Here is a 22838-nt window from a genome sequence, read left to right as displayed (position 1 = left end):
CTCGCCAGAGCAGCGATGTCACGCTGGCCACGTGACCCGGAAGTGTCTCCGGACAGCGCTGGCCCCTGGCCTCTTAAGTGAGATGGGCGCACAACCCCAGAGTCTGTCAAGACTGGCCCGTACGGGCAGGGGTACCTTTACCTTTACCTCACCTATGCACACAGGTCCTGCTATCAGCTTGATTTCTCTGCAAAAATATTACATATCTGAACAGAAAGCATTATGCCCAAACCTCACTTACAAGTGCAGCTGATTCCTATATCTGAACAGCCACAATTTGCCCACTTGTTGTTTTGCTCTGCTAGTTGGTAGCAGCTGTTTGCAGGCAGAAACCATTTAGAAAGGGAAGAGGGAGAGAGATCAGACAAATAATCCAGCCCCCCCTTGTCTCTCTTTTGCTGGCTGGCTGCAGCCATTTTAAGAAGAAACCATGGCAAGAGCGGGAGGGGAGATCACTGATTAGACATGTTCCCATAGGAAATATTGGAGATTGCCAGCTCTTTATGAAAAACACTCACCCCAACCAACAATTTATTGGGAACTCATTTTGTTTTTTAAGTGGGACCTCATGACTCATTGAACGTATACATGATTCTGGGATGTATTCTAGGTTAGTGGTGTGCTTTTCTTATGAACCTCCAAGAATTTCCAATACTCCAAATGCAATTCAAGTTCAGTGGTACCTTGGGTTACATACGCTTCAGGTTACAGACGCTTCAGGTTACAGACTCCGCTAACCCAGAAATAGTACCCCAGGTTAAGAACTTTGCTTCAGGATGAGAACAGAAATCACGTGGCGGCAGCAGGAGGCCCCATTAGCGAAAGTGGTGCTTCAGGTTAAGAACAGTTTCAGGTTAAGAACAGACCTCCGGAATGAATTAAGTACTTATCCTGATGTACCACTGCACTGCAAAGGGTCTGCCCATTGACTTTTCTCTTCCAAAAACAATGGAAATAGAAATGTTGCCTTGACTAGAAACTTTGCCATCTGGCAATTGAAACAGCAATGGAATGTATCGCCACACAGGAGGACTGCTTACCTGATCTCCCAACAGCTGAATCACCACCTCCTTCTGGGAAGAAATGGGGAGGGATGAGCTGGTGAGGAGGTCAGCATGGTGCAAATGTACTGGGGGATCTGATCCCATAATCCTACTGGCAGGTTTGTACTGCACCTGCCCCTCTATCACCTCACCCCCCCTATTACTCCTGCTAAGTAGTAGCAACTCAGAGGTCAGGTGAGTGCCGCTGCCCGCCATGGCACACACTACTGAGCGCAGCTAGGGGCAAGATAAAACTTTGCCGGCTGGAGAATGCTGGTTTCTTCATGCAATGAGAAACCAAAGCAAATGGGGGTGGACCTATGAATATGTGCATTAACAGAGATAATTCTCCTGTTCCCCTTGTAGGACATGTTGTCTATGTTTTCTGCAGATGGTGATGACGAGGAAGGCGGTGCTGCAGTAAGAAACTCTCCCTTTTAATTCCAGGGCAATTCTGAGGGCAGGGTTAAGCATGTGGCCCCATCACCATATTTCCTCTGCACACACAAGTAGGCTGTGAGGAAGCCTAAAGTATCCCATCAAAGCTGAATTTTAAACAAAACATCTAAAAAAGGCTCATAAGTGATTCAAATTCTACAATGTGTTGTCAAAGAAGAGCTAAATGTCATTTCCTGTCTTCCATGTACAGAAGGATTAACACATTTCCTTTCCTTTGTAGGGATTGCTTAAGAAGTTTTCGGTAAGAAACCATATGTTGTAGCCCTTGTAATGTTAGTTCCTTCAGGCTTTAGTTGGTGTTCCTGGGAATCAGGACAGTAGAAGAAACTATCTAATGTATCTCTTATTAGGGTGCTACTCATTTATCTGATATTAGGTAAAGGTAAAGGAACCCCTGACCATTAGGTCCAGTCGCAGATGACTCTGGGATTGTGGCGCTCAGCTCGCTTTATTGGCTGAAGGAACCGGCTTACAGCTTCCGGTCATGTGGTCAGAATGACTAAGCCGCTTCTGGCGAACCAGAGCAGTGCACGGAAACACTGTTTACCTTTCCATTGTAGCGGTACCAATTTATCTACTTGCACTTTGTGCCTTCGAAGTGCTAGGCTGGCAGGAGCAGGGACCGAGCAACGGGAGCTCACCCCGTCGTGGGGATTCAAACTGCCAACATTCTGATCGGCTAGCCGTAGGCTCTGTGGTTTAACCCACAGCGCCACCCGCGTCCCTATATCTGATATTATCACAGTGCAATTGCGTAGAGAGTATGACGAGAGACTCCCTGGGCTTTTCAGCATACATTTACCACCCCACTGAGGCTCTTTTAACTACTGTTGTTTGGGTCTCTGTTCACCTTTCCCAATTTAATTAATTCATGTCTTTGCAAACCACCCTGGGTACGATGACTGAAGGGCAGAATAATAGTAATAGTAATAGTAATAGTAATAGTAATAGTAATAGTAATAGTAATAGTAATAATGTGAGATTTTGACCAGCTTCTGCCCATCTGATGCTGATACAGGCTCGTCTCATCTTGAGCCCATGCAGAGCAGTCCACACAGCAGAAGGATAAGCAGTATGTGCCACATTCTTAATTTTTATTTACACTCTATGCTGAGAGAATCCAAACATGCGTCTTGCCTCTGTAAGAGCAGAGAAGCTACACCTCTCCGAAACAAAGAACACCGAGAGAACAGGATTGTTGACTTGTCTGCTTAGCAAATTACAGCTAACAGCAATGTCAGGTCTTGAACATCTGGCAATGAAGTTTAATTTGCCTAGCACACTTCTGTACAGTGTACTGTCAGAAAATGCTTATTCAGTGTCATCTACCTGATAACCTGTTGTCATCGGTGTGTCTACAGGGTTAGCATCCATCTGGTTTAGTTTGCTTAACACATCAGCAATTTTCCTTGACTGGTGTACTAGAATGTTACCATCTTGATCTCTCTCTATTTCCAGAGATAGGTAGTTGTTTACCTCACCAAGATCTTTCATGTCAAAGTCCTCTTTCAGTTGAGCTAGGGCATTATTGTACATTGTGACATCCTTCCCAAAGAACAGAATATCATCAACATAAAACAAGCAATGCAGCTTCTTTTGCCCCTCCTCTTTGACAAATACACATGGATCAGCTTTCCCTTGCTGAAAACCTAGAGAAAACAATACTTCAGTGAGTTTTGTGTGCCAACACCGTGCACTTTGTTTGAGACCATAAAGGGACTTTTTCAGAGCACAAACAAATCCCTGTTTTACCTTTACGCCATCAGGTGGAAGCATATAAAGAGATTCACCTAGTGATCCGCACAGAAACGCTGTATTCACATTGTGGTGACTAACATGTAGATTCTCCTCTGCAGCCAGCTTGAGCATAAGCCTAATGCTCTCATACCTCACGGTGGGTGAGTAGGTCTTGTGATAGTCTTCACCTGGTACCTGTGAAAAACCTCTGGCTACCAATCTGGCTTTGTGTCTGACTATCTTGCCATTTTGATCAGTCTTCGCTTTGAAGACCCATTTGCTTCCAAGCAGTTTCATTCCTGGAACTACTGGAACTAGCTCCCATGTTTTGTTCCTCTCTAAGGAATCAAGCTCAGCCTTCATGGCATTTAACCATGGCTCAGCATCCTTTGAATCCAAATCCTGGATTTCTTGGAAACTTGAAGGTTCAAATACCTTCTTGGAGCTTTTAACAGCTGCTACTGCTGTCTTAGCAAACTCATCAGCAAATCTCTTTGGAGGTCTGCCTTTTGTGGCTCTTTGTGACCTGTGAATTAGCCTTAAGTCTTCAACACTCTCCTCTTCCTTCTTAGGAGAAAAGTGGCCTATAGTGAACAATGGTTCCTCCAATTCTTGATCAGAGCTTTCAGAGGGTCGCATAGAGGCTTTCGCACTCTTGAAATCCTCTGAATCACCTGATTCAGTCTCAGACTCAGAATCAGGACCTTCATCAGTGGGTGTGGTTTGTTGCGGCAGCTGTGGCTGTGGCTGTTGCTGCTGCTGTTGCTGTTGCCTATCCTCAGTTTCATCACTGTCATCAGGATAGCATTGAAAAATTCACACATTCTCCCCCCACTTGGCATTGTACTCAACACTTCTTGTGAGCCTAATTGTCTTAGAGTCAGTCATCATTATTCTGTAAGAACCTTTCTGATAACCTAGAAAGATACCATGCAATCCACGCTTGCCTAACTTGGAGCTTTGTGGTGTGTGAACCCACATGTCAGAACCAAAAATTCTCATGTGTTTGATGTATGGCTTCTTGCCAAACATCTTCTCATAGGGGGGTACAACCAATCGCTGAAGATAACCTATGATTATAACTGTAAACAAAACACGAGAGAGATTCGGCCCAATAACTCTCTGGAAGATTGACATCACGCAGCAAGGTTTTCAACCCTTGAAGCAATGTTTGATTTGACCTCTCGCAAAGTCCATTCTGCCATGGCGAACGAGGACTAGACAAATCATGTTGAATTCCTTTCTCAGTCAGAAAAGCTTCAAACTGCTGAGAAGTGAATTCTCCCCCACGATCAGTGAAAAAAGTCTTTATTTTCTTACCATGCACATTTTCCAGCCAAGCACAGAATTCCTTGAACCTTGGAAAAGCCTCTGATTTCTGCTCGAGATTGTACACATAAATATACCTGGAAAATGCATCAATGAGAACCATGAAGTACCTGTTTCCACCCACAGAGGGTGATAGTGGACCAACCAAATTGGCATGAACAACCTGGTATGGTTCTGTAGCTTGCCTACTAGACACCTTACCTTTCGCAGCCATTTTCACCTTGTTTGCTGCTCATGCCTTACACTTCATGTGGTACCTGCAGGGTTTAATAGTCATACCTTCAACCAAGGCAGGCATTTTAGATACTGCCTCAAAATGTAAATGACCAAATTTCCTGTGAAAATCATGAATACATCCTGCAAACTTTTGTTAGAACCTGCAATGCAACAAGTTTCATCCTGCACAACATCATCAAAATACAAAACAAACAAACGATCAACATATTCAGCATGCAATACATAATCATTTTTCTTTGTGATGGTGCACTTCTTGTTCTTGAAGGAAACATCAATTTTCCGTTCATTCAGCTGTGCAACACTGAGTAGATTGTGTGCGGCATCTGGAACGTAGAGCACATTGTGTATCGACAAGTCCAAACTGTGAAGAACAACAGTTCCGTAGCCTTGACTGGGGTCATGTGGTCATCCACCTGGTGAATCACACCTTCCTGCGGTGTAAAAGACATGAACAGTCGCTTGTTGTTGCAAATGTGTCTGGTGGTTCCTGAATCAATCACGAAAAAAGATCTAGATGTCTTCTGGACCTTTGCAACCTTTGGAGTGAAGCATGAGACCATTGCCTTGTGCTGTGTTGTTCTGAACCTTTGCCTTTGCCTTTGCCTTTTCCATGCGATGAGCTTTCACTGCGCTGCTCTGTCTTGGCCCTGGGAAATCTGCATTCCCCCTTCATATGGCCTAGACATCCACATGAGTAGCATTTCACTGCCTTCAAAGCTTTGGCGCCATCTGGTGGTTCCACTGCATTCTCGGATGACGTCTGTGAAGACTCCTCCTTACCCATGCAGCTAGCACCTCGGCGGTCTGCTTCGTTCAGAATCATGGCAGTAACATGCACTACTGTGATCTGAGCAGTTGGCTGAAAAGCAATCTGAGTGGCAACGGACTCCCACAAGCATCAGCCAGCCTTGCATTAGCCATCTCTGCTGCATTAAATCAAGCTGCGTCTGTGTTTACTGCAGCTTCCAATAGCACTCTGCAAAAGCACTTTCGCTTTTCAAGCCTCCGAGCCTGTGAGCCTGTGCCGTGGCAAACGGCTTTAAAAGTTCAAAGTCCAGCCTTATAACCATTAATTAGGAGCTGGCAGGCTGCCCAGAGCATGAGCACATACCTCTCATCAATCTTCTTGATGCACAGAGCAGATAACGTCCGATCCGTCCCTCTGCCTCTGCCGGCATTCCGATCCTCTGTTTCTTTGTTCCTCTGCCAGCAGCCATTAGTTCAGTCCGATTCTGTTTTCCTGGGCCTGGAACCAAAAATGTGAGATTTTGACCAGCTTCTGCCCATCTGACGCTGATACAGGCTCATCTTATCTTGAGCCCAAACAGAGTAGTCCACACAGCAGAAGGATAAGCAGTATGTGCCACATTCTTAATTTTTATTTACACTATGCTGAGAGAATACAAACATGCATCTTGCCTCTGTAAGAGCAAAGAAGCTACACCTCTCAGAAACAAAGAACACCGAGAGAACAGTGAAAAACAGGAAACCAGTGAACGTCACATCCAGTCTCCCATTCCTGTGGGAATCCAACAGTAACTCTGACTGTGGAATGCAAAACAATGTCTTGTGACTGCAGTTGCTGCTCAGTGAGGGAAACAGAAACCAACAAATAATACTTTGAAAGGCTGACACCATAAAAATGTGAAGTGAACTTTATGTGCCACTTGTTAAAAGGGCTAAACCTTGAACATGACTCCAAAACAAATTGGCAGCCTGGCTCAGTTCTTTGAAGATAACTGTAATATGCTGGCAGGATCTCACTGCTTCATATCCTCCAGCATTTCTTCAATGAAAATAGAAGGACAGCCTAACAAAAAGTGAGACATTCTGGGATCAAATCAGAAACCAGGATGGGTTATTTAAATCAGGGACATCCCTGGGAAATAGGGACACTTGGAGGGTCTGCTGCTTTCAGTACTGGGGACATGAGCACCAGACATACCAATTGTGTCCTGCAGGAGGCAGGAACTAAATATATATCAGCTCCCCCCTTGCAGGTGCCCATACAGATTCAAGCTATTTCCACGATGGGACAGCAGTGTGTGTTTCGTCATTGGAGACAGTGAAAGTGACAGAGATGTTGCTCCATCTATCTTCTCCATGTGCTAGACCTAATAACAGGATACTGGTCCCTGTGCTCTTATTGTTGTGAAGCCAGAAGTCATCCTGAAAGATTCTCGGAAGTCCTATAACATCACCCAAGGAGACCTCAAATGCATTCCAAGTTCTCAGCGTCCTAGGAAATACATAAACTTTAGAAAGGAGGAAGACCTTCCCAGACTGTTTAGGTGAAGGTTTTATCTCCCACAACATAAATGGCCTGGGTATGGTCTGGAGACACATGAAGACTCCAACTAACTGAAGTTAAGCAGATCTGAGTGGGTAATGGGGAGTTAAACTATGGAATTTGCAATCACAGGATGTAATGTTGACCATCAATTTGGATCATTATAAATGGGGAGAAGACAAATACATGGAGGTTAAGGCTATCCATAAATGTTCATCATGATGGCTGTTACATTACCTCAAGTACCAGAGGCCTTATGCCTGCAGATGATAGTTGCTGAGGAACTAGAGCAGGAGGCTTCTATTGTCCTCTTGTTCTACATGCGAAGTTCTAATAGGCACCCACTTGGTTGATGTGAAAACAGGATGATAGACATGAAAGGCCTGGGGTATGATCCAACTGACTCTTCATCTATTCTTAGAGAAACTTGCCTTTCTGTAAAGCTCTTTCTTTTTACTTCCTTGTAGGCAATGGCCCCTATGCTAGCTGGTGGTGGAGGTGATGGCGAGGTAGGTGTTGGAGGGGTAAGACACAATCCTTTTTCATTTCAGGGCAGATCTTGCCATGAAGTCAGAAGTCAATCTGAAGCATCATCCCCATCATCCTTATTCTGGACATGACTTGCTTGTTGAGGGAAACTATCATGAAACCATGTGTTTAGTCGCCCCCTCCCCAAACCATACTCATAATAAAACCGTTGATAAAAAAACAGCTTAAAATTCCCCAAATTTTTAAAAAACATATATACATAAAATAATCAATAAAATGCATGTAAAATCAGTAAACCCCTTGAGAGATGAATGTAGGCAACTAGCTTATATGTCTGGGTAGATTTCATGAATTAAAACAATTTTCAGCAGGCATCTGCAACAACATAGCAAGGATGCCTGACTAATGTCAACAGGTTAGGAGTCCCTAACTGAAAATGCTGCTACTCTAAACCAGGCTTCCTCAACCTCGGCCCTCCAGATGTTTTTGGCCTACAACTCCCATGATCCCCAACTAGCAAGACCAGTGGTCAGGGATGATGGGAATTGTAGTCTCAAAACATCTGGGGGGCTGAGGCTGAGGAAGCCTGCTTAAATGTTGACTCCTTATAAAGGTGGAACAAGTATTATGTGGCATTTGTAAAAGTGCTACTAGTTTCACAGTTCTGAACCCATCAGCCAGGGGCCTTAAATAAACTTGTTCCGCAACATTAAGGGCTTCATTTACCAATTGTAGAAATTAAACAATTCTATGATTCTGTGACTCTACAAAGAAATACCAGAATAGCAGCAACTAAAGAAAGCCCAGATTGGCTGGACTGCTCCACATCATGGCAAGAGATATCAATTTCCTACCCTGGGGAAGACAGCAACTGCTGCACAGTATGTCTAAAATTGAGTTGCGGGGATGCCAAGTGTGTATCATCCAAGAGACGATCAAAAACCTTTCTTTTCCTTTCCTTTGCAGGACATGCTTGGAAATGATGGCGCTAGTAAACTAGCGGTAAGTGCAACATCTGGGGGGCGGTAAGTGTCCAACATCTGGGGGGCTGAGGTTGAGGAAGCCTGCTCTAAACTGTTGAGCCAACATACAGCTTCCAGTCATGTGGTCAGCATGACTAAGCCGCTTCTGGTGAACCAGAGCAGTGCACGGAAATGCCGTTTACCTTTCCACTGTAGCGGTACCAATTTATCTACTTGCACTTCATGCTTTCGAAGTGCTAGGCTGGCAGGAGCAGGGACCGAGCAAAGGGAGCTCACCCCGTAGCGGGGATTCGAACCGCCAACCTTCTGATCGGCAAGCCCTAGTGTCAACTGCAGAAGGCAGGTTTCTTCACCCAATAATGAACCAAATCACACAGTGCACACCCAAGAAGGAGATGTGGACATGTGCATTACAGAAGTTTATGTTTTTCTCCCTGTTGTAGAGCATGATGCCTTCAGGTGGCGGTGGTGATGAAAAGGAAGGTGGCGGCCTGGTAAGGGACTAACCGGTTATGGAACCAGGAGTTCTTATTAAACATTTGTTCAGACACCATTATTCAGATACTTGTTGCTTCTCCCCAAGCGCATTCTAAGGCTGCAATCCTAACCCCATTCAACTGGGAGTAAGCCCCACTGAATTCAATATGGCTTACCTCTGAGTAGACATTTACTTGTTCAGTGCTACTGAGTTTCTCAAACATCCTCCAGGAAGGAATGCCTTCTAACCAAGTCACTGCAAAGTAAAAAGCCTACACAAACTCCTTCTGCAAAAAAGAAATAGACACAAAGACTAGCATGGGATGCAAAGAGAGAGCCAACTATGAGGGGTGTGGTTTGCATAAGAAGGGGTGAGGCAAGGGACCCACTGAAACCCTATTGCCTAAGGGGCCACAGAAACCTGGATCTGACCCTACAAGGTCTGACAACACAACAGCAGTTACTGATGCAAATGCGACTCCATCATGGGGCAGAGAGCAGATTTCTTATTATTATTATTATTATTATTATTATTATTATTATTATTATTATATTTATTAAAGATTTTTTGATACAATAAATAAAAACCAAACAATAACATATTTCTTAACATGGTTTCAGCACTTCTTTGGACTTCCTCACATCCTCCGCTCCTACTTCCATTCCAATAAAGTTTTCCCAGCAATTTATCAACTTAATTAACCCAATCTTAATAATTTACATATAATCTAATAGCTTGTTCAAAAAAGTTTTAAGTTCTCCTTAAATAACTTATCCTCATTACTCCATCTAATTTAGTGGTGCCAAATTCTTTATAGTGATCTAGCATCCTTCTTAACATTCAACCAAATTACAATACTTTTGCAAATAAATCTTGAATTTTTTCCAGTCTTCTTCCATCCTTTCCTGTCCCAGGTCTCGGATTCTGCCAGTCATCTCAGCCAGTTCCATGTAGCCTATCAGTTGCGTCTGCCATTCTTCCAGTGTGGGTAAATCTTGGGTCTTCCAATATTTAGCGATGAGTATCCTTGCTGCCGTTGTTGCATACAGAAAAAAAGTTCGGTCTTTCTTTGTCACCCTCTGACCGACAATGCCCAAGAGGAATGCCTCTGGTTTCTTAAGAAAGGTATACTTAAATACCTTTTTCAGCTCATTATATATCATTTCCCAGAAGGCCTTCACTTTAGGACAGGTCCACCAGAGGTGAAAGAATGTTCCTTCGTTCTCTTTACATTTCCAACATTTATTATCAGACAAATGGTATATTTTTGCAAGTTTGACTGGAGTCATGTACCATCTATATATCATTTTCATAACATTTTCTTTCAAAGCATTACATGCAGTGAAATTCAACCCAGTGGTCCACAACCTTTCCCAGTCCTCAAACATAATATTATGCCCGATATCCTGTGCCCATTTTATCATAGCCGATTTGACCGTTTCATCTTGTGTATTCCATTTTAACAGCAAGTTATACATTCTTGAGAGTACCTTAGACCTAGGTTCTAACAGTTCTGTTTCCAATTTCGATTTCTCCACCTGGAACCCTAACTTTTTATCATTCTTAAAAACTTCTTTAATCTGAGCGTAGTGTAACCAGTCTCGCACTTTATCCTTTATTTTCTCCAAACTCTGCAGTTTCCAATTGTCGCCATCTTTTTCTAATATCTCCCAATATTTTGGCCATTTGGCCTCCATATTGAGTCTTTTTCGGGCCTTAGCTTCCAAAGGTGAAAGCCACCTTGGAGTTTTATTTTCCAGTAAGTCTTTATATCTTGTCCAGACATTAAATACTGCTTTTCTGACAATATGGTTCTTAAAGGCCTTATTGATCTTAACCTTGTCATACCATAAATATGCATGCCAACCAAAAGCATTGTTGAAACCTTCTAAATCCAGTACATCAGTGTTTTTGAGAAGTAGCCAGTCTTTTAGCCAGCAGAAAGCTGCTGCCTCATAGTACAACTTTAAGTCTGGCAGGGCAAAGCCCCCTCTTTCTCTCGCATCAGTTAATATCTTAAACTTAATTCTGGGCTTTTTGCCCTGCCAGACAAATTTAGAAATATCTCTCTGCCACTTCCGGAAGCACTCTGTTTTGTCCACAATCTGTAGTGTTTGAAACAGAAACAGCATTTTTGGCAATACATTCATCTTAATAGCAGCAATTCGGCCTAGCAAAGAAAGTTTCAGTCTTGTCCAGCTGTCTAAGTCTCTCTTAATTTCTAACCAGCATTTTTCATAATTATCCTTGAATAGACTCAGATTTTTTGCTGTTATGTTTACCCCTAGGTACTTTACTTTTTTAACCACATTTAGTTCTGTCTCTCTCTGAAACCGTTCTGACTCTGTATCTGTCAAATTTTTCCCCAATACCTTAGTTTTCTGTTTATTTAATTTAAATCCCGCCGCCCGACCAAAGTCTTGAATCAGTTGTAGTACTCTTTTCGTACTAGATTCTGGCTCCTGCAGGGTCAAAACTAGGTCATCTGCAAAAGCTTTAAGTTTATATTGTTTCGCTCCGACCTGAATCCCTTCCACCAACCGGTCCCCTCTAATCATATTCAAGAGCACCTCCAGAACTGAAATAAATAGCAACGGGGAGATAGGGCAGCCTTGTCGTGTTCCTTTTTCAATTTTGAACTCTTCTGTAACCACATTGTTTACTATCAATTTAGCCTTTTGTTCTGAATAAATTGCGTCAATCCCATTTTCAAAACCCCGTCCCACACCCATCCCTTCTAAGTTTCCCTTCATAAATTTCCAGGAAATGTTGTCAAAGGCCTTCTCCGCATCTATGAAAATTAGCACTGCTTTTGTGTTAATATTTGTTTGCAATAGTTCCAAAATGTCAATAATGTTCCTTGTGTTTGCAAACAAATGTCTACCTGGGAGAAAGCCTGCCTGATCTTTGTGAATTACTTCATTTAGAACTTTTTTCAGTCGATTTGCCAAAATGTCTGCAAATATTTTATAATCCACATTTAGGAGAGAGATGGGACGGTAGTTCTTGAGTTGTGTCTTTTCAGTTTCCGATTTTGGTATCAATGTGATAAAGGCTTCTTTCCACGATTCCGGTGCCTTCTTCCCCTCCATAATTTCATTGCTGACCTCCATCAGTGGTTGTATCAAATAATCTTTTAATGTCTTATAATACTTGGAGGTCAGCCCATCTGGCCCTGGAGATTTTCCCAGTTGCATGTTCTGAATGGCTTGATCAATCTCTTGACGTGTTATTTTACAGTTCAGATTGATCTGTTTTCTTGTGACAATTTTGGTAGTCCATTCTTTTTCAAAAATTGTTTGATCTCAGCCTCATCTTGCGGCCCTTGAGTGTATAGTTTTTTGAAATATCTCTGGAAGCACTTTCTAATATCCACAGGGTTCTGAATATTTCTTCCTTCAATCTCCAAATTGGTAACCGTATTTAGTTTTTGTCTCTTCTTCAACTGCCAAGCTAGCAGTTTCCCGCATTTATTCGCCGATTCAAAAGTTTTTTGTTTCATTAGTTTAACTTTCCACTCTATTTCCTGGTTTATCAATTTAGAATATTGTGCTTGATAGAGTTTAATTTCTCTCAAAGTCGGCTGTGACTTCGGATTTAATCTTAACTTCTTCTCTAATTCTTTAATTTTCTCCATAATCTTGTCTTTTTTCTCATTTTGCATCCTTTTCTTTACAGCATTCTGTTGTATCAGAAACCCCCTCATCACAGCCTTGCTTGCATCCCAGATGATTCTTTTTTCCACCGTAGTGTTCAGATTTATCTCAAAATAATCCTTCAAGACTTTTTGGGCCTTCTTGATGATCTCCTGATCTCTGAACAAATTGTCATTCATCTTCCATCTAAAGGAGCCGGTTGGTAATAGTGTCATGTCCATCTTTACTGCATTATGGTCGGAGCAGGTCTTTGGGCAGATTTCCACCTTTCTAATCTTAGGTGCCAGACCTCTAGATATCCATATTTGGTCGATTCTTGTCCATGTCAGTTGGGCTTCAGAAAAGAATGTTCCCTCTCTTCCCAAGGGGTTCTTTGTCCTCCAAATATCAATCAAGTCCATGTTGTCTGTCAATTCGAAAAAGGTCTTAGGTAGTCTGCCATCTTTTGTGACATTTTGGCTTTGTGACTTATCCATGTTGGTTGATACAACCCCATTCATGTCTCCCATCATAATGATGTTGTCATAGTCCAGATAGTCCAGCATGCTCTCATGCAACTTCTTATAAAATTCCGATTTCCCCTCATTTGGTGCATAGATTCCTAATATCAAAAGCTTCTCTCCTTGATGTTGTATCTCAATTGCCAAAATTCTTCCATGTTCGTCTTTAAATAAGAATTTAGGTGACAGGTTCTCCTTTGCATATATCACCACTCCTCTCTTCTTTACTCGATCAGAAGATATAAATTCTTGGCCAAGTCTTTTATTTATTAATACTTTTTTGTGGAGCCTAGTCACATGTGTTTCTTGCAGGCAAGCAATGTCCAATTGCTCTTTTTTTAATATGTGAAATATCTTCCTCCTTTTTTCCGGGAAGTTACAACCATTAATATTCCAGCTCAGAAGTTGCAGAGACATCCTGAATAAATCTGTTATTTTTCTGGGGGTGGTATCTTTTTCTCTGGATCTTCAGGTTCCAAGGGTGCAGGTACCGCCGGTGCTCCAGGCCCTAGTGGTGTCTCAATTCCTTTCTGGAGGTCCTCTCCGTAGGTGTTCAAAAATTTATCTCTGTCTTCAAGTGTTCTAATTTTAACCTTCTTTCCTCTGAAGGTAAAGGATAATCCCTGGGGGAATTCCCACCTGAAAATGATTGAATTGCTCCTCAGCAGTCTAACCAGTTCAAGATAGGCGGATCTAAGATCCAGCAGTTGTTTTGGGATATCTTTGTAAATTTCAATTCTTCTATCCAAAATGTCCAGTGATTTTTCGTAGTGTAGACCCAATATCTTGTCCCTTTCCTCCTTTGATCTCAAGGTTATCAAACAATCTCTGGGCTTCTCTTTCTTTGCAAATCTTCCAAGCCTAAAAGCTGACACAATTTTAAAGTCTTTTTCCTCTATATTCCAAAACTTGGAAAATTCTTTAGTCAAGAACTCAGCTAGGTTTCCTTCTTCAGCTTCTGGTATCGACCTTATCCTTAGGTTACTCTCCCGGTTCCGCAGTTCGATCATAGAGAGATAGGTCTGATGTTCACCAACTTGTTTGCAGAGTGGTCTTACCTCTTGTTCTAAATTTTGAAGTTTTTGACTAGTATCTTCAGCCAGTTTACGATTTTCTACCGTGGCCTCCGTCAGCTGCCCAATTGCTTGTGTGTTCTGTGAAACCTGCCCAGTTATTCTATTTAGACAATCTGTATTTTGATCAATCTTAGCTGTTTGTTCATCTGCTTTCTTGTCCAAAGATTCCACTCTCTTGTCCAAAGATTCCAATTTTTCATAAATTTTCTCTAAGATGGAAGCGGTTGCTCCTGAGGCCATATCTTCCAATTTTGGCTGCTCAGTTTCTCCCTCCCCTGCCAGTGGCAGAGTAGACACAGTTTCTTCTTCCGAAGGCAGAGTAGGTACAGATGATCTACGTGTCTGCAAGGCTGAAGTTAAAGTTGTTAAAGTTGTTTGTCTGGTTTTTGGTCCCTTTTTTCTTGCGCCACTCATTCCAAAGTTATCTAAAAGTCAAGGTCAAGCTGAGTTGTTCCCATGAGAAAGCAGCAGCCCAGAGATAAACAGTCAAACAGGAGGTAGGGAAAGAGAAAGTAAAATAATATCACTGCTGTAAATCCCAAATCCTCTAGGGGGAGCTTAAAGTGTCTTTAGGAAAGAGTCCAATTCTCATAAATTTGCTAAAGTCAAATTTAATGTCCAAGGACCTTCAGTGGCAGATATTAAGCAGAGTTAGTGTTAACAGCATTACATTGTTTCTAGCAGTGCTGACTGGTACTTCAAATGATGTTTCAAAATAACAAGTCCAATAACCCTCAGATTGTTGCAAGTCCCGATACACAGTAACCAAGTCTGCAAAGCTGACAGCTCTAATACTCAGGCAGCTCCAGCACCTGGGTTTCTCATTCAAATTGTAGTTCCGATAGAAGAAAGTTAGCTCAGTCCAAGTAGAAAGAGAGATCATATGATTAATGTCCTTATTTTGTTTAAAAGCAACTTCAATGGATGCTCAGATCTTTTAGATTGAAAGTTTCCTCTAAGCCTCCACCCCTCCAGCTCTTTGCTTTGAAGTTCAGTAGCAGCGGAAGACGGACTTCCTGTTTTTACGTCTCTCCGCTTTCAGCCAAATTCAGTGATTTAGTCTCAAATTATAAAAGTCCTTCTTTACTCACGGGTTGTTGCTTTTTTCTGAGTCAAAGTTTCCAGGAAAAAAGGTCAGCACTCACCGGCAGCAGCTGCGCGGCTTCACTCCGCAGATTTGCGATCAACTCACAGCGCCGCGATACCCCCTCCACGTTCCGGAGCCCCTTACGGGGTTCCTTCTGCGTTTTGGGAGCCGCTTCTGGCGCCCGCCGAGTCTCAAGACCACAGGCTCTTGTTGCCTGTGGGTTTCCGATGTGGGTCTCCGCTTCACCGTAGCGGACGACCCAGTTTCCGCGGAGCTTCCTCCTCACGAAGTGAAGAGGACCGCCATTACCGTTCGCGCCACCTCCGGAAGTCCTCGGGCAGAGAGCAGATTTCTTTGCCTGACAACAAAATACATTGGCGCTAACTCCAGGTGTCTGTGGTGGGTCTTTGGCACCCCCAATAATCTACATAGGCACTATCTCTATGGAGCCCTGAGTGCCTCAGCCCCCTCAATATTTGTAGCAGGGGGGCCAAGCCCCTGCAATGAAGAGGGGAGCTGGCCACCCACCCGATCCCCGCCAACACAGTGACCAGTCCAAGGCCACCACTACAAGGCCTCCACTGAGGCCCACCACAGACACAGCCCTGGAAACACACCTGCGGCCACAGTAGGCCCCAATAGGGGCCCCATGGCAGATGCAGAGGTTCAGTCACTGCAGTGGCAGCAGAGGACCAGTGGACACGAGGCAGCGGGTGGTGGCTGGTGGAGGCTGAGCATGGAGCCCAGTGTAATGCGCATGTGATGTGTGAGCAATGTCAGGATGTCACATTGCACATGCATGCGCCGCTGGACTCCCACAATCTGGGGCACAAGTCAGCACCTCTGACAAAATATAAAATCATATAGGATATGCCCAAGATGGAGGCACCAAAATCAGTGTTAGAGAAGAATTCTGTGTTTTCCTTTTCTTTAGGGCCTAATGGCTTTGCTTGGAGGAGGAGGAGGAGGAGGAGGAGCTGCGTTGTCGGTAAGATGCCTTCCATTACATGGACTATGAAGACAATAGTTTTATCGCAGAATGAATGCCCTTCCTAAGTAATAATGTTAGCTCCTCCCAATATCTTTCCCCCAGTTACTTTGTGCTCTGTTAATGAGTATACAATGTGCACAACAAACTTCTCTATCCTGGCTGGCACACCTATAGAAAAAACATGAAATGGCCTCAGGAGTGAACATTTGTAAGTAAGTTTCAGAAGGCACTTAGGTTGTCTTTGCTAAATGTATTAGGTGACTAACAAACTGAATAAATTAACAAAACAACAACAACAAATCCTGAAAAGTTGAATGCAAGGTTCTTCTCCGGCCATCCCATTTTACTCTATTTTGTGTATGTGTTAGGGGGTACAGAGCATAGCCCCTGCAGAAATGGGGAGTCTCCTGTATAGGAAGCTGGCTTATGGCCACAGGCTATGTGTCTAGTCCTGAGAATGCAGAAAACTGGAGATAGATACATTTACAGCAGGCATGTCCAACTGGTCAATCACGCTCCACCGGTCATCCTCACCCCAAAAAGCTCAACAACTCTGGTCAATCCAATGGATAGATCACTGCCAGTTTTTTAATAGCTGGAGTAGATTGCAGTCTCTTGGGAGTTGGACGTGCCTGATTTACAGCGTGGGGTGTTATATGTCCATCAGCCAGAGAAAGATTAATGCCTTTTCTTCCTTTTGTAGAGTCTAATGTCGATGTTTGGAAATGGCGGCGGTGCAGTAAGACATTTTCCATTACCTTCTCCCATTCCCCCCCCCATTTTTTGGGTGGTGGGAGGAGGGGCAGTCATAATTAATCCTAAAATGTAACTGACACCTGTATGGTGAGGCATGTTGCATCATTGCATTGCAAAACATGCCCTTCAGTTGAGATTTCTGCATTGCACAGGGTTGGGCTTCCAATTCTACAATTCTATGAATCCATGATTCTATGAATCCTTACAGACAGTAAGGACAGTTTGGGGCCTGGTAGCCTACAAGCTACTTACCGTATTTTTCGCTCCATAGGGCGCACCGGACTATAGGGTGCACCTAGTTTTTAGGGGAGGAGGAATAAAGGGGAAAAATATTTTCCCCCTCCCCAAAGGGCAAAGAAGCCAAGACAGCGAGCGGGATCCATCCCGCTGGCTGTCTTGGCTTCCTTTTTAGCTGCGCGCAACCTCTCCAGCTGGGAGAGGCTGCGGGCGGCTTTGGCAGAAGCCAAAACAGGGAGCGGGATGGATCCCGCTCGCTGTCTTGGCTTTGTTTTTAGCTGCGGGGATGGGGCGAGAGAAGCCCGAACTTCCCCTGACCCCAGCCCCCAGAACAGGTCCGGGATCGGCGTCAAGGTTGCGCCGGAGCTTGCGGGGCTGGGGGCGCGCTCCAAAGGCTTGCAGATAGCTGCCTGAAGCCTGGGGAGTGCAGCGGGAGTTGGCGCTGCGCTCCCTGGACTTCAGGCTTCAGGCTGCTATCTGGAAGCCTTCGGAGTGCAGGGGGAACTCCTGCTATGCTCCGAAGGCTTGCCGATAGCTGCCAGAAGCCTGGAGAGTGAGAGGGGTTGGTGCACACTGACTCCTCTCACTCTGCAGGCTTCAGCAAAAGCAACGCAAAGCCTCCAGAGCGCAGAGGGACTGCTCCCTCTGCGCTTCAGAGGCTTCCCGTTGCTATCGCTGAAGCCAAGGAGCCTGCATTCGCTCCATAGGACGCACACACATTTCCCCTTCCCCAAATAGGGTACTTCCATGTCTGTAGCACGTTAGTCTTTTCGGCTCTGCTGTTCCTCACCACCCTCGGTATTTCTTGGGTAACCATGCTCCTTTCCCCATGCCCACCCCTTCCCCTATTGTTCCTGTTTTACCCAATCCACAATAGTAATGATTTTAATTCTGTGAGAATCACTGCAGCTATCATTCTTCAAAAGAAGTGGCCACGCCAGCAAACTGCATTCAGTTTTGGCAGAAAATGAAAATGTTTTGTTTTCCTTTGTTTTTAAATCAAACTTTAAAGAAGGAAAACCACTGGATGTATCTGTGTACAGGTCGGCTGACTTAATCTACACTAGTTGCCGGCAAATTTCATCCTCATATGTGAAAATGAAAAATAAGCTATTATTAGATCCCCCATTATAGTGAATGAGGAGAAAACAGACTTGTTTTTAACAAACCTTATTTCATTATTGAGAGTCTAATCATATAGGAAAGACACAGAGAGGCCCTGAAACACATCAGGCTTCTTCCCAAAATCTACAGATACAAGTTGCCTCTTCTATCTAGTGCACACGCCTAACATTTACACCCCACCTTTCTTCAAGTTGCTCATGCTGAATAGTATAGGAAGACTGAAATCACCACTCCTGGCTCCAATAACTGTTTGCCCTCTAGAGGCAACCCGAATTTGACAGCTGAAGCAAGTACTTCAGCCTGGTAGCATGGTCAGCTCTGATCCTTTATTACTATTTCATTGGATTCCCAGCTCTAGTCTCTCCTGATTCTCCATTCCAGTTTTGAAGTTGGCCCTTTCATTACTATCCAAATGACTCAAGAAACAGATGTACCTTCTGAACAAGCAAAGGGCCGTATTTTATGTCCCTTATATTCCTTTGGTGCCTCATCTGCCCCCATTCTATTGGCATGATTGATCTCGAGAGGAAGAAAACACTCCTGGCTAATATGTTCCCTATCTCTTTTCATTGCAGGCTGGAGCAGAGAAACAAGAGGCAAGAGGAAAGGTGAGACACTCTTAAGAGTCACTTCCCTTAGTTTCAGGCCCATCATAATGGATTTGAGAAGGAGTGGAGATTCATACACACAAGAAACTACTTGGAGAAATTAATGGAATATACACACTTCCTGTGCATGCAGTTTCCCCCCAATATGCCTTTGTGTACATTAGTTGCTCTAATATGCACATGTGTGTGTGTTCATTTCATTTGCACTTTTTACAAAGCAAACAAGCACATTCCTTGGTAAAAGAATTGCATCGCATAATTCATAGAAGTGCGGATTTTGAAGGGTAGCTGTTTATTGCTTGTTTATTGGTCCATGAAATTTGAATTAGATAGGTTTGCCTGAAAATGTGAACCAAATGAATTTCTCCCTCTCCCTTCCACAATGGAGACCCTTAAATGAGACAAGGTGTAGCCTGGCTATTGCAGGTAGGGATAGAGGAGGTGAGAAATCTGATTCCTTTCTCATTTTAAGGCCAGCCTCCCCAGCTCACACTTTCTGAAGCAAGACGCAAACCAAAACACAGCCATCCCCAAAAATGTGGACGTCACATTTTGCAATGCAGTTATCCAGCATGCATGGTGGAAGTGTGCCTAAGAATGCATCTACTACTGAAAGCAGCATACAAAATTGGAGAAAATTGGTTTCCAAAAATGTGAACTGGAGAAATTGCATATGAAAACAATGTATATTAGGAGAAATTAGCTGCAAATTGCTGGTGGTGCATTTTCATGAGCACTTTCAATAGTAGTAGTTGCAAACCGATGTGGACATATGGAAAATTGAACTTCCTATGCAAAAAATGAGGAACTGAAATGGACAGAGTTGCCCATGCCAAATTGCAGATCATGTTGGCTTGCAGAAGAGAACAGGAAAGGAGAAAGCACACTGAGCAGCCTCACTTTTCCTAGTTCAAGGATGGGAAAACCTTTTCAGTCCTAGGCAACTTTCCAGGGGCCACATGCAGTGGTGCACAATGCCAGAGATAAAGGTGGGCAGAGCAACCAATGTTAATTTTACCTTTGTATAGGAAGCTGGTTTCTGCGTGCATATACTCCTCCCTGCCCTTCATCCAGGCATACAAAATGCATCACCAGAGTTAAAGGACACATGGCAGCCAGGCAAAAAGATTTGGGTGCAAATTAGAGGGGTGTGGCCTGGGGAGAATTTGGAAGGACAGATAGAGAGGTGGGGGGGGCAGTGGTGGAGTTTAATGCTCCGGCACCCGGGGCGGAGAGCAGGCGCGGGTGTGGCTGGCATGCACCCCGGGGGCTTCTGAACAAGCAAAGGGCCGTATTTTCTATCCCTTATATTCCTTTGGTGTCCCATCTGCCCCCATTCTATTGGCATGATTGGTCTCGAGAGGAAGAAAACACTCCTGGCTAATATGTTCCCTATCTCTTTTCATTGCAGGCTGGAGCAAACAAGAATAAAAAGGCAGGAGGAAGGGTAAGACACTCTCAAGAGTCACCTCCCTTACTTTCAGGCCCATCGTAATGGATTTGAGATGGAGTGGAAATTCATACACACGTCCATATGCATTTCTCCAAGAAACTACTTGGATAAATTAATGGAATATACACACTTCCTTTGCATGCAGTTTTCCCCAATATGCCTTTGTGTACATTAGTTGCTCTAATATGCACATGTGTGTGTGTTCATTTCATTTGCACTTTTTACAAAGCAAACAAGCACATTCCTTGGCAAAAGAATTGCATCGCATAATTCAGAGAAGTGCGGATTTTGAAGGGTAGCTGTTTATTGCAAGTTTATTGTTCCGTGAAATATGCTTATACCCCTCCATGTCCTTCATCCAGGCATACAAAATGCGTCACCAGAGTTAAAGGACACATGGCAGCCAGGCAAAAAAAATTGAGGTGCAAATTAGAGGCAGTGAGGGGTGTGGTCTGGGGAGAATTGGAAGGACAGAGAGATAGGTGGGGGGGAGTGGCAGAGCTTCATGCTTTGGCACTGGGGGTGGAAAGCAGGCAGGGGCGTGGCTGGCGTGCGTCCCGGAGGCATGGTGCGCCACCTGCAGGGGTGTGGCATGCCGTCTGTGGGGGCATGGTGCCCAGTATGGGGGGGGGCGGCCGCTCCCCTGCCCCCCTCTTCCTCTGCCAGTGGGGGGGGGCACATTTGGCCTCCAGGCCTGAGGTTCAGCACCTTTCTTACTTGTCAGGACCAAAGCCAATGTTTCCATTCTTCTTGCAAGCCTGGAAATAATTATGGCTTATTTTCTTCTTTTTAGGGTGCTGGTGGCAATAGACAACAAGGGAGAAGGGTGAGTACATATTATGGGGAATAGCATCAGTTCTTCCAGAAGTGCTCCAGGGAACCTGCTTAGGCCTTTTCACATGTTTTGTGCAGGATTGCCGTGAGCAATGCCAGGGAGCAAAGCTCCGCCCCAACGCCACACCTTTCCACTGGCCCTGCCCCTTTGGTGCATAGAGCTGCTCAGATGTAGCTGATCTATGTGGCTGGGACCCCTATGTCTATTCTGGGGCATATTCTTTCGGTTGTTTGAATTTCTGACTTTGCATTGCAGAAGTGGAAAAAGCCACAGCAGCAGTAAAGTCACGTGAGTATCAAATATGCCTATAATGGCATTGCCTCTTCCTTTCTCCTTGTGATGTATCATAGAATTCAAAGGGGACCCAAGGGCCACCTAGTCCAATGCCCTGCAAATCAGGAAGTACAGTTCAATAAGCCCAGGTGGATGGCCCTCCAACCTCTGTTTAAAAACTTCCAGTGAAAATTTGCTCAGTAAGAATTGGGCAACTACCGTATTTTTCACCCTATAGGGCGCACCAGCCCATAGGGCGCACCTAGTTTTTTTTGGGGGGGGGGAAATAAAGAATTTTTTTTTTACCCCCGCCCAAAACTAGGTGCACCCTATGGGCCGGTGCGCCCTATAGGGCAAAAAATACGGTAGTATAGGGCTCCCAAGGCTTGCAGATAGCTTCCTGAAGCCTGGAGAGCGAGAGGGGTTGGTGCGCACCGACCCCTCTCGCTCGCCAGGCTTCAGCAAAAGCCTGCATTCGCCCCATAGGACGCACACACATTTCCCCTTCATTTCTGGAGGGGAAAAAGTGTGTCCTATAGGGCGAAAAATACGGTAATTAGGTTTGTTCGGTTTCTACTGAAAGTCACACTGGAAGCCCAACGTGACTTCCAAGGCAACGTCAGAGGCCCTGCCAGGCTTCTGACACAACTTCCGGTACAAACCAAAGTCACATTGGAGGTCTTGGACATGATCGCCAAGGCCCCGTGAGGCCTCAGACGTGATCTCAGAAGCCAGGCCTGAGAAGCACCTCAGTAGCTTGCTGATTAATGTGATGTTGTGACATCATGACTTCACAACGTCATGTTATGTCATGGATGCCATTGGGCACCCATAACCTAGGGCCCAAGTTGGCACCCCTACATTTTTTGCAGTCATTTTCTTTTATGACTTCTTCCCCTCTCGTCTTTTTCCAGGATGCCTGAAATAGCCCAGAGCAAGAGCTAACAGATCAGAAACCGAAGGAGCTAATTGGGACACCAGCTGGCACACCTTTCTCCTTTCATCCAGAAAGACAAGAAACCTATGTACATGTCTGCAAAATTAACAGAGTCCATTCCATCAAGGAAAACAGAACATTTGACCTAAACAAATCTTGGTTTAGGGGTGATTTTACTTTGGTGTCTTTAATTAACTATTCCGTTGTCCTTTGGCCCTGGAAAATATTTCATGCAAATAAAACTGAAACCCCAATTGCA

General features: G+C 44.2%; 1 protein-coding gene and 1 long non-coding RNA gene across 6 annotated transcripts in view; both read left to right on the top strand.

Annotated features, from left to right (window-relative positions):
- Positions 1 to 8613, top strand: part of LOC307223374 (uncharacterized protein) — a gene marked incomplete at its 3' end in the record, with an annotated part of 22117 nt that extends 13504 nt beyond the window's left edge. The window contains exons 9-11 of the mRNA XM_079989342.1: positions 1410 to 1463; positions 7563 to 7604; positions 8551 to 8613. Coding sequence (XP_079845468.1) covers positions 1410 to 1463; positions 7563 to 7604; positions 8551 to 8613 — 159 coding nt within the window. The remainder of the gene's footprint in view (positions 1 to 1409; positions 1464 to 7562; positions 7605 to 8550) is intronic.
- Positions 1618 to 22838, top strand: LOC307221741. Of its 5 annotated transcripts, XR_013841464.1 has the most exons (10): positions 1618 to 1743; positions 9011 to 9061; positions 16299 to 16352; positions 17059 to 17094; positions 19049 to 19081; positions 20493 to 20528; positions 20897 to 20956; positions 21328 to 21360; positions 21625 to 21657; positions 22557 to 22838. It is a non-coding gene; the product is annotated as an uncharacterized lncRNA (long non-coding RNA). The 5 variants fall into 5 exon arrangements; XR_013841463.1 differs by lacking the exon at positions 20897 to 20956; XR_013841465.1 differs by lacking the exons at positions 1618 to 1743; positions 9011 to 9061 and having other exon boundaries at positions 16328 to 16352.

Source organism: Podarcis cretensis, assembly GCF_951804945.1.
Source record: "Podarcis cretensis genome assembly, chromosome: 8".
Lineage (NCBI taxonomy): Eukaryota > Metazoa > Chordata > Lepidosauria > Squamata > Lacertidae > Podarcis > Podarcis cretensis.
The sequence above is the reverse complement of the archived record's forward strand: the minus strand, read 5'-3'. Positions and strand labels throughout refer to the sequence as shown.